Source organism: Oncorhynchus nerka, linkage group LG8 (genome assembly GCF_034236695.1).
Source record: "Oncorhynchus nerka isolate Pitt River linkage group LG8, Oner_Uvic_2.0, whole genome shotgun sequence".
Classification (NCBI taxonomy): Eukaryota; Metazoa; Chordata; class Actinopteri; order Salmoniformes; family Salmonidae; genus Oncorhynchus; species Oncorhynchus nerka.
In genome coordinates, this window is record NC_088403.1 from 26,276,162 (window position 1) to 26,287,522 (window position 11,361).

General features: G+C 44.7%; 2 protein-coding genes across 2 annotated transcripts; both read left to right on the top strand.

Moving 5' to 3' along the window:
- The first annotated feature begins 2,085 nt into the window (after positions 1-2,085).
- Positions 2,086-3,883, top strand: LOC115133704 (small nuclear ribonucleoprotein F). Its single transcript, XM_029667192.1, has 4 exons — positions 2,086-2,204; positions 2,497-2,622; positions 3,047-3,111; positions 3,627-3,883. Exons 1-4 carry the CDS (start codon positions 2,202-2,204, stop codon positions 3,691-3,693), a joined length of 261 nt encoding a protein of 86 aa, XP_029523052.1. The 5' UTR covers positions 2,086-2,201; the 3' UTR covers positions 3,694-3,883.
- Positions 3,884-4,054: 171 nt separating this feature from the next.
- On the top strand, positions 4,055-9,210 carry amdhd1 (amidohydrolase domain containing 1). The gene is made up of 8 exons (XM_029665843.2): positions 4,055-4,299; positions 4,522-4,628; positions 5,297-5,361; positions 5,637-5,914; positions 7,618-7,843; positions 7,996-8,214; positions 8,378-8,538; positions 8,802-9,210. The coding sequence occupies exons 1-8, from the start codon at positions 4,169-4,171 to the stop codon at positions 8,905-8,907; spliced, it is 1,293 nt and encodes a 430-aa protein (XP_029521703.2). The 5' UTR covers positions 4,055-4,168; the 3' UTR covers positions 8,908-9,210.
- The last annotated feature ends 2,151 nt before the right edge of the window (positions 9,211-11,361 follow it).

Here is an 11,361-nt window from a genome sequence, read left to right on the forward strand (position 1 = left end):
CCAGGTGGTGAGGGTAGGAAACAACATCTCCACCCCGCTGATCCTCAACACTGGGGCCCCACAAGGGTGGGTTCTCAGCCCTCTTCTGTACTCCTTGTTCAACCATGACTGCGTGGCCATGCACGCCTCAATCATCAAGTTTGCAGACGACACTACAGTGGTAGGCTTGATTACCAACAACGACGAGACGGCCTACAGGGAGGAGGTGAGGGCCCTCGGAGTGTGGTGTCAGGAAAATAACCTCTCACTCAACGTCAACAAAACAAAGCAGATGACCGTGGACTTCAGGAAACAGCAGAGGGAGCACCCCCCTATCCACATCGATGGGACAGTAGTGGAGAAGGTGGAAAGTTTTAAGTTCCTTGGCGTACACATCACAGACAAACTGAAATGGTCCACCCACGCAGACAGCGTGGTGAAGAAGGCACAATAGCGCCTCTTCAACCTCAGGAGGCTGAAGACATTTGGCTTGTCACCTAAAACACTCAGAAACTTTTACAGATGCACAATCGAGAGCATCCTGTTGGGTTGTATCACCGCCTGGTATGGAAACTACTCCGCCCACAACTGCAAGGCTCTCCAGAGGGTAGTGAGGTCTGCACAACGCATCACCGGGGGCAAACTACCTGCCTTCCAGGACACCTACAGCACCCGATGTCACAGGGAGGCCAAAAAGATCATCAAGGACAACATCCACCTGAGCCACTGCCTGTTCACCCCGCTATCATCCAGAAGGCGAGGTCAGTACAGGTGCATCAAAGCAGGGACTGAGAGACTGAAAAACAGCTTCTATCTCAAGGCCATCAGACTGTTAAACAGCCATCACTAACATAGAGTGGCTGCTGCCAACATACAGACTCAAATCTCTGGCCACTTTAATAAATTGATTTAATAAGGTATCACTAGTTACTTTAAATAACGCCACTAATAATGTCTACACATCCTACATTACTCATCTCATATCGTGTATATACTGTATTCTATACCATCTACTGCATCTTGCCTATGCCGCACGGCCATCGCTCGTCCATATATTTATATGTACATATTCATCCCTTTACATTTGTGTGTATAAGGTAGTCGTTGTGAATTTGTTAGATTACTTGTTACTGCACTGTTGGAACTAGAAGCACAAGCATTTCGCTACACTCAAATTAGCATCTGCTAACCATGTGTATGTGACCAATACAATTTGATTTGATTTGACACACACACACACACACACACACACACACACACACACACACACACACACACACACACACCTGAACATGCTCACACAAACACATTAACATTGATGTAAGGACATCAGTATTTCAGTAATGTAAAGACGGTTTAGTGTAATTTCAAAGGAATTTCCACTTAAACCATCCCTTGCTGTTGTAAGTATTATTCATGATCTCAAGTTCAAACTTGCCAAACAGTTTAGTAACAGTAAAGAGAGCTGCCAGACAGACCCAGATATGACAGTTTACCTCTATGCCACAAGTTCTTCATGCAATTCCAGACAAAACATATTCATTTATTGAAAATAAATAAATATTTTATGTGAAATTAAATGCAGATTTCAAATGTTTTTAATTAAATTACAATGACCTTGGACACCAGTGGTTTCCATTGATGGGCCACTCCTCCTGGGAACATGACTGAAGACTGGGTTTTGGCTTGAAAACATAGAATTTGTTTATTTGCTGCGTTACATAGAAATGAGTAAAGCTTTATCTAGGTAGATTACATCCAGTGATAGTAAATAAATCACATCACAGCTCAAAGATTTTGGGGAAGTGGACCGAGGTGCAGTACTCAACACGATAACCACTATAACCGCCAGATGGCGCCATTGTCCCATACACATGGGCAGTCTTTTGAATAAAATGCAACCATTTGAAGATGGATATGGATAAATATAATAGTTTACTGTCCTTTACTTATCTATAACATTTTCCGTTCAAATATCTGCCGCAATGAGCAATGAACATGGAAATGTAAATCATGTCTCTTAATTTTTGCCACTCAGTACACTAGGTGGCGGTACATAAATATTTCGAGCTCTTCTTCTCAATTGATTAACATTTGTTTTGGGTCAAAGTTGATTTGCTCCAGTTTCCTGGTTTCGGCGGCAATGCGTGCTAGTCTGGACGTTTTTGTGTCGAAAAGATAGTAAAGTACTAAGATATAATAGCACCACATTTCGCACAGCAATGGTGAGTGTTGACATGGTTGGTTATAATACAATTGCCAGGATCTGTTGAAAAGAAAAACGGATCAGCAGTTGAATTGGGTGCCTTTTTCCAGCAAGCTAACGTTATCCCATTCATTAATTGCAGTGAATGAGCAGCACAAAGTCATGTTGCAGATTGAAATCTAATATGCGTTTCATTGCATGGTGATATACGTATGTTCTTCCCTACACATGGGTCTGGACGTTCTATTTTGTTCTATTAAATTATTACCCATAACAATAATCCCACCGTTTTCCCGTTGCTGTGTGTGTAGAGTTTACCTCTGAACCCCAAGCCCTTCCTGAACGGCCTGACAGGCAAGCCGGTGATGGTGAAGCTGAAGTGGGGGATGGAGTACAAGGGCTACCTAGTGTCTGTGGACAGCTACATGAACATGCAGGTGAGGGAGCACATCTGGACACGTGTGCTTTTAGAAACGCCGGTGTATTTACATACGCTAACTTTGCTTTCAATTGGATTGGATTGCACAAAAACAGTCCGTGGGAAGCCAGAAGTCAAAAACAATTCCATTTCAGTTTACAGTGCTGGTGGGCAGGACGATTAGTCATTATGACGGAATTTGAGACAATATCTAAAGGATTGTATTATTAAACAGACTTTCCAAATGTGGGTATGTTGTAGACCCACTTTCTCTCTGCTTATCTCATGTCAAAATAAAAGTCCCCCACGTTATTCATTTTTTGTCCACATGTGCTGCATGTGCAAGACTTGTATTTTGCACTAACCTGGACAGTGTGTGTGTGTGGCTGGTGCAGGTTAATGCCAATGTAAATTTGTCATGTTTTTGTCATTGGTTTCGACAGTTGGCGAACACAGAAGAGTATGTGGATGGAGCGTTGGCTGGTCACCTTGGAGAAGTACTTGTTAGGTAAATAAGAGTCCTTTTCTGGATTCTCTACAATGTTGCCTTCTGCCCCTTGTCCTTCACTCCTGAGGTGATCATGATTGACAATGACTGCGTTCATGAAATATCTACCTCTCTTAAGAGCAGTGACCTGGGGTGTATTCATTAGTGTAGACTGTTTCAACAGAAAGTGTTTTGCAACAAAAACAGGTTTCATATTGAACAAGTTCAGGAAAGTCCCTCAAAGTCCCACTTCGTCTTGTTTGGTTTGTAGTAAATAATACCCAGTTCAAGAAAACGACGAGGGAGGGGGGGAGTAGTATTTGTTGAAATCAAATATTTTCTGCAATAGAATGTAACTCTATATTCTGATTTATTGGTTGAACTGCAAGTCAACCCTTTAATGAATACCAGTAGAAATGTATTCTCCCTGGACTTCTGTATCCAGCATATACTTCTGGTGTGACTGATGCAGATGTTTGATAGTGGCTGTTCAGTGTAATTCTCTTTGATCTAAAGTGCGTATTCTCTACCCACAGGTGCAATAATGTTTTATATATTAGAGGAGTGGAGGAAGAAGAGGAGGACGGAGAAATGAAAGAATGATGGCGAGGATGAGACTTAACAACTGATGATCTGGATGAGTGTTTAAATCTTAGTTTTTTTTTTTCATTTTCACTATGTGGAAAATTGACCCTTGGGGAAGCAAGTTAGTTTTATGTGTGAAACTTTCAAGAAAACAGTATTATCACTGTAGAAAAAAAATAAAAGGATGTTTATTGTACCCATTCCTAAACCTGCTGTCTGGTGGTATTATTACAGGTTTGTGAGGGAGGTGATTGATGTGGTGTCTCAACCTTATTATCAAACACTACACATTGAACAGAGCCTGTCAATCAATGTACAGTATTCCTCATTTTCAAAGCCCCACCCAGGATTTGGCTCTTGCACTTTGAACACCTGTTGAGCACATATTTACTTTCCCCCAAACCACTAGAAAGTGACAGCGAGGCGACATAGAAATAGAGGTGACTTACAAAAGTAATTCAACATTTTTAAGTTTAATTTAGACTATTTCAAAATGTCCAACAAACTTTTGGTAAAGAACGCGAAACAGGTGGTTTTAATTTGCAACAACGGTGAGAAGTTCCTGACGAAGGATGGGATGCGAAAGCTGTGTGTGATTGAGTGCAGTAGTTTGGTTATCGGGAGGTAAGTCGAAACATTGTATCATTAATGTCCGATATAGGGTTGCAGATTGCAACATTGTTTAATATTCAGTGGTTTGGTTACTAGTTATTGTTTGTTACAATTTGGTTAGAATGAGTTGACAGCGACTGTCAAACGTCTGAAAGTAAAATTAAATTTTGGCCTAAACCAGATGTTATTCCACCGCAAACTATTGATTAAAAGAGCTGTGTATTGTTCGTGCAGCGACGGCCTGATAAAGGATATTGGACCAGCGAGCACCATTGATTTCCAATATGCAGGGGTCTCGTTTGATAAAGTCATCGATGCAACTGGCATGTGTGTCATTCCAGGCAAGTATCAGTGCAATACACCACCCTGGACAATAGGGGGCGGTAGATCTAGGTGTGCACACCGGTGTAAACATGGTTTGCGCTATCTGGGATCTTTAATCATAACCTTTTCCTAATCCTAAATTTAACCCATACCATTTTAAATGGCAACTTCAATAGGGTAGGGATGTCCCAAGGATACTGGATAGCAAGAGCCATGTAAACATGCAACTTTGGCCACGTTTATTTGCCAAACGTTGTCGAACTGTGCAAATAGAATTGCCATGAATAGGGCCGACATTATTCCGTATTCTACAAGTCAGAGCACAGGAGGTTGGTGTCACATTAATTGGGGAGGACGGGCTCGTGGTAATGGCTGGAGCGGAATCAGTGGAATGGTATCAAATACATCATACACATGGTTTCCATGTGTTTGATGTCATTCCATTTGCTCTGTTCTGGCCATTATTATGAACCATTCTCCCCTCAGCAGCCTCCTGTGTGTGTCAGAGAGCCATGTTTGGTCTTCATAGCATATTTTTTATTTGAATGTTCCAAAACGTTAGGTCCTGCCGAACGCACCCCTGTTCTATTGATACAAATATTTGAATCATTGGTTTAGTGTTCTATCATGTAGAGAATGAGGTTTTACAGAAATGCAGTTGTGCTCTTTGATTATTGCGTTTCAGGACTGGTTGATGCACACACCCACCCCGTATGGGCTGGAGACAGGGTGCATGAATTTGCCATGAAGGTAAATATGACTTCCATGGGTCCTGTCCCCTCTGCCTCAACAGCTTGTAATATGACTCATCTTTCAGAGTAAAGCTTTATATGGCGTTTACACAAGCAGCCCAATTCTGATCTTTTTTTTCCACAAATTGGTCTTTTTACCAATCGCATCAGATCGTTTCACACAAGATCTTTTTCAGAGCTGATCTGATTTTTCAAAAGTCCAATTAGTGAAAAAATATCCGAATTGGGCTACCTGTCAAAACGCAGCCTAGGTAATGTTGTGTGTGCCTACAGTTGGCTGGTGCCACCTACATGGATGTGCACCGTGCCGGAGGAGGGATCCACTTCACAGTGGAGCACACCCGGGCTGCTCTTGCCTCCACCCTGCTGGCCTCTCTGACAGGCAGGCTGGGTCGGATGCAGCGAGCAGGCACCACCCTGGTGGAGTGTAAGAGTGGCTACGGCCTGGAGCTGCAGACAGAGCTGAAGATGCTGGAGGTCATCGAGACGGCCAGACGTACCCTGCCAATCAATATATCGTCTACCTACTGTGGCGCACACGCCGTCCCTAAGTACTGAACACACACTCCACACCAGTGGTACTAGGACCACCGGGGGTAGTTGGCCTATCCACTGGGGGTAGTTGGCCTATCCACTGGGGGTAGTTGGCCTATCCACTGGGGGTAGTTGGCCTATCCACAGGGGGTAGTTGGCCTATCCACAGGGGGTACTTGGCCTATCCACAGGGGGTAGTTAGCCTATCCACAGGGGGTAGTTGGTCTATCCACAGGGGGTACTTGGCCTATCCACAGGGGGTAGTTAGCCTATCCACAGGGGGTAGTTGGTCTATCCACAGGGGGTACTTGGGCTATCCACAGAGGGTTAGTTGGCCTATCCACAGGGGGTAGTTGGCCTATAGTTGGCCTATCCACAGGGGTTAGTTGGCCTATCCACAGGGGGTAGTTGGCCTATTGTGGTGGCATTTCTCTGCTTTACCAAATGAGGAGAGTTACAAACTTCACACACCAGTCAGAGTTACACTTAAACTACATATTTTTAATAAGAGCTTTGCAATAGCCTTTTTGACTTTCAATGATGCGCTATCTCTAATGAACCATTGAAAAGTACCAACAGAAAAGTACAAAGATGTTTTATAGCCAAGATACACCGCTCTCAAATTACACTGACGAACCACAGATCTTAGGAACAGTTCATAAATAAATAATTTTTCTTGAGAAAGGAGTATCCCTTAACATTCGTTATAAATTATCGTTCAGTTTGGTCACCCAGACAAGGTTCTAATCTCATTCCTGGTACTTCATAGTTCAAAAAACACCAACTCATCCAATGGCATATATCAATTGTCACCTCTAGATACTCCCATCTCAAGTAAACCCCCTCTTGACCACACTCCTGGACATGCTCACTGAGGGGAGTGAGCCTCTAGGTCATACACTATCCCAGGATAAGTGTAAGATCAGAGAGGACATACAATGTTTCCAGACACTGCCATTCACCTCCCCCCAATGGGAAAAGGAGGGAGTGACTAGCGCACAGACATTGTGGAGACAAGTCATTGGTTCCCCATTATTCACGCCATCCCTTCACATGGTTTAAGAATAGGTCAAGACACATTCACATATGAAAACAATGTTCCATTCTGCTCTCTCCCCTCTCTGGGCCCCAGGTGACTGAGCCCCAGCTGAGGGAAAAGTGCAACTGCCAACACTAGAGTCCAAAAGGATACATTCTAATGACAAGTATCTCACATAAGCATATTATGCAAATAAAACATCTTAATTATCTATGTTACCCAACTAATTCTGATTAATCTGCCACACTATCCACAGGGGGTAGTTGGCCTATCCACAGGGAGTAGTTGGGGTAGTTGGTCTATCCACAGGGGGTAGTTGGCCTATCCACAGGGGGTAGTTGGCCTATCCACAGGGGTTAGTTGGCCTATCCACAGGGGGTAGTTGGCCTATCCACAGGGGTTAGTTGGCCTATCCACAGGGGGTAGTTGGTCTATCCACAGGATGTAGTTGAGAAGACTCATGACACCATAGACAAGCTGGTAAAATGCACACGAGGTGGTACTTCAGAGGTATTCTGGACAGAGCAAAAATTCCCCATCCTGAACAGACACCTCACTTCCACCCCGTCATGACCTGTTGAGGTTATGTATTACATTCACCCACACCCATACAGCTAACCCTACTGACTTTCGTCCTCACTAGGTGTTATTAAATACCCACCCCTTCTGATTCTTTCCCAGGGGTAAGACTGTTGCCGAGGCGACAACAGACATCCTTAAGGTCCAGTTGCCGCGGCTGCGTGAGCGTATGTCAGCGGGGGCCCTGAGGGTGGACAACATAGATGTGTTCTGTGAGCAGGGTGTGTTTGACCTGTCCTCCACACGCTCCATCCTGCAGGCTGGCCTGGATATGGGCCTCAACATCAACTTCCACGGAGACGAGCTGCACCCCATGAACTCTGCACAGGTACGCATCATCAACCTGCACCTCTCTTCTGTCACTGATGTAACAACAGCTGGTTTACTACCTGTACGTATTATTTAAGTGTCTATGGTACTGTCTATCTCACTTAACCATTCCTGTATTTGTGTGTGTGTGTGTTTCTCTGGTGGTGCTAGCTGGGGGCAGAGCTTGGTGCCTTGGCTATCAGTCACCTGGAGGAGGTGACAGATGAGGGCATCGCTGCCATGGCGACAGCTAAGACCGCCGCCATCCTGCTCCCAACCACCGCTTACATCCTACGGTTGCCCCAGCCACGGGCCCGAGACATGCTGGAGGCTGGGGTCATTGTTGCCCTGGGCAGTGACTTCAACCCTAATGCCTACTGTTGCTCGATGGTGGGTACCAGAGGACGGGGGGTGGAGGAGGAAAGTTAGGGGGGAAAGATGGAGGGGGCTGTGGGGGTAAGTTCAATGAGTTAGTGGGAGAAGGTAAAAAGCCTATTCCTCTATGTAGCGATCCCTCTGTCATCATCTCTTTATCCCTCTCTGTCTATCCCAGCCGGTGGTGATGCACCTGGCGTGTGTCAACATGAGGATGTCCATGCCTGAAGCTCTGGCCGCCGCCACCATCAACGCAGCCTACGCCCTGGGCTGCTCTCACACGCACGGCTCCCTGGAGGTCAACAAACATGGCGACCTGCTGGTCCTCAACGCACCACGGTAAAGTTGCTGTCAATAAATGCTACTATATTGTAAGAGCTGGCTTCATTTACTGGTCAGACACCACAGTGTATGTTCCAGTTGACCGTTGAGTCATCTAGCTGCTGATCTTGTAATTGTGGTGAGGACTGTGTATGGCGTTGTCTAAAATGCAGTAGCTGTGTGAATGGAACCGGTTGGTTTGTGAGAGTGAGACTACCTAAGGTTGTGTTGTGTTGTGTGTGTGTGTGGACTGACAGTGTTGTGTTGGTGTTGTCCGGCAGGTGGGAGCATCTCATCTACCAGTTAGGAGGACACCAGGAACTGATCCGCTACGTTGTCATCAGGGGCAACGTCGTCTACAACAACGACAAAACCATGGACTTCTAACTCCAAAAGTTCTTCCCCCAGACATAGTCTCACACGGCCCTTAGCCCCGTGGCCTAGTGGACAGGGCTGTGTGTCCCTATAAATGGACACAGCTCACAGTCAAGGTTTTGTAAATAGACAGTTAATATTAACCAGATATTCAATGTCAGTGGGGTATGTGGTAACATTTGAGTATCGGCTTTGTACCATTGTTTCTCCAATCTCCAAATTACTGTAGAGTTGGGTAGGGTTCATATCCAGTAAGTGTTTGTTAAAAATAACGTGATTTAAATGTTTTTCTTACCATAAACAAAAGTCTCCATTCTTGCGCTGTCATTTTTTTGCCCTGTTTTAGGTTGGAGACCTTCTGACCCTTGGTTCCTCTCGTTCTTGCTCTGTTAATCTTTCGCCCCTCAGCTCTACACCCCTCCCCTTCCTGTCTCTCTCTCTCTGAGGTTGTAGAAGAGTTAGTAAATCTAACACAGGTGAGTGAATCATTAGTGAGGAAGCTCAGCCTGTAGAACATGGTACTATCTGCCAGCTCAACTGATCAAGCATACCAGTAGTGTTGCAAGGGGACTGTGCTCAGTATGACCCGGTAGTGTTGCAAGGGGTCTATGCTCAGTATGATCCAGTAGTGTTGCAAGGGGTCTGTGCTCAGTATGATCCGGTAGTGTTGCAAGGGGACTGTGCTCAGTATGATCCAGTAGTGTTGCAAGGGGACTGTGCTCAGTATGATCCAGTAGTGTTGCAAGGGGTCTATGCTCATTATGATCCAGTAGTGTTGCAAGGGGACTGTGCTCAGTATGATCCAGTAGTGTTGCAAGGGGACTGTGCTCAGTATGATCCAGTAGTGTTGCAAGGGGTCTATGCTCAGTATGATCCAGTAGTGTTGCAAGGGGACTGTGCTCAGTATGATCCAGTAGTGTTGCAAGGGGACTGTGCTCAGTATGATCCAGTAGTGTTGCAAGGGGACTGTGCTCAGTATGATCCAGTAGTGTTGCAAGGGGACTGTGCTCAGTATGATCCAGTAGTGTTGCAAGGGGTCTATGCTCAGTATGATCCAGTAGTGTTGCAAGGGGACTGTGCTCAGTATGATCCAGTAGTGTTGCAAGGGGTCTATGCTCAGTATGATCCAGTAGTGTTGCAAGGGGACTGTGCTCAGTATGATCCAGTAGTGTTGCAAGGGGACTGTGCTCAGTATGATCCAGTAGTGTTGCAAGGGGACTGTGCTCAGTATGATCCAGTCCTGTGTGTGACACTGGAGCATGGTTGCGCAAGTGCTAAAGAGGTGCTGCCACTCAAAGATGGTATGGGGAAAAAATCTCCAGAAAAAAGTGGACACATATTTAAATTTAGAGTTGCCTACAGTTAAAAACTAAATATGCACTTTTTTCGGGAGATTTTCTTCATAACCACTGCTCTGAAGTTGCAGGCCCCCCCAGGAGTTAACCACCCCCGCTTATTGCTCCAACCATCTTTGTGTGGCACCCTTGACTCAGAGTCCCAATAGGCAACCATGAGCCAGAGCGAGCAACTAGGTTCAGACCTACAACCCTGTACTTATGGGGCAAGAGCCTTACACCAGAGCCACAGACTCCTTCACACTCCCCTCTGTATGTTTGACATAGAGAATTGTTGTACATTAAAGCATAAGATATGAGGTTTGAACCCTTAACCTCTAGGTAGGAGGCAGAGATTTAAGTACCGAGCCACTGACTGCTTCACATTTCTCCCTCTACTCTTTCTGTAACGGATAATCAATGAGGCTATGTGTTCTATGGAAAAGAATGAACGACGTGGAAGGTGTGTTTCACAAGCCAGACTCCATCACACTTTTCTTGCACCTCTTTGTATGTTTGACATTAAGAGTTGCAGAAATTCACACGTGTAAGAGTTGAGGTTTAAACCCAAACTCAAGGTTATGAGACGGGTTCTAACCATTGAGCCACAACCTCAGAATCATGAGGAAATATTCTGCAGAATGAGGGGGCATTGGTGTTTCTCTTGGGGCACTCCTGTAACAGTACTAAATGATAGTTCACTCCTGTAACAGTACTAAATGATAGTTCACTCCTGTAACAGTACTAAATGATAGTTCACTCCTGTAACAGTACTAAATGATAGTTCACTCCTGTAACAGTACTAAATGATAGTTCACTCCTGTAACAGTACTAAATGATAGTTCACTCCTGTAACAGTACTAAATGATAGGTCACTCCTGTAACAGTACTAAATGATAGTTCACTCCTGTAACAGTACTAAATGATGATGATAGTTTACTCCTGTAACAGTACTAGATGATGATGATAGTTCAATCCTGTAACAGTACTAAATGATAGTTCACTCCTGTAACAGTACAAAATGATAGTTCACTCCTGTAACAGTACTAGTTCACTCCTGTAACAGTAGTATATGATGATGATAGTTCACTCCTGTAACAGTACTAAATGATGATAGTTCACTCCTGTAACA

Bases quoted from the DNA above. Each gene is read 5' to 3' on its own strand.
- LOC115133704 (XM_029667192.1), top strand. The intron at 2,623-3,046 runs GTGAGGGAGCAC...TGGTTTCGACAG, and splicing joins ACAGCTACATGAACATGCAG to TTGGCGAACACAGAAGAGTA. The intron at 3,112-3,626 runs GTAAATAAGAGT...CTCTACCCACAG, and splicing joins CTTGGAGAAGTACTTGTTAG to GTGCAATAATGTTTTATATA.
- amdhd1 (XM_029665843.2), top strand. From the start codon at position 4,169: ATGTCCAACAAACTTTTGGTAAAGAACGCGAAACAGGTGGTTTTAATT. The intron at 4,300-4,521 runs GTAAGTCGAAAC...TTGTTCGTGCAG, and splicing joins AGTAGTTTGGTTATCGGGAG to CGACGGCCTGATAAAGGATA. The intron at 5,915-7,617 runs GTACTGAACACA...ATTCTTTCCCAG, and splicing joins GGCGCACACGCCGTCCCTAA to GGGTAAGACTGTTGCCGAGG.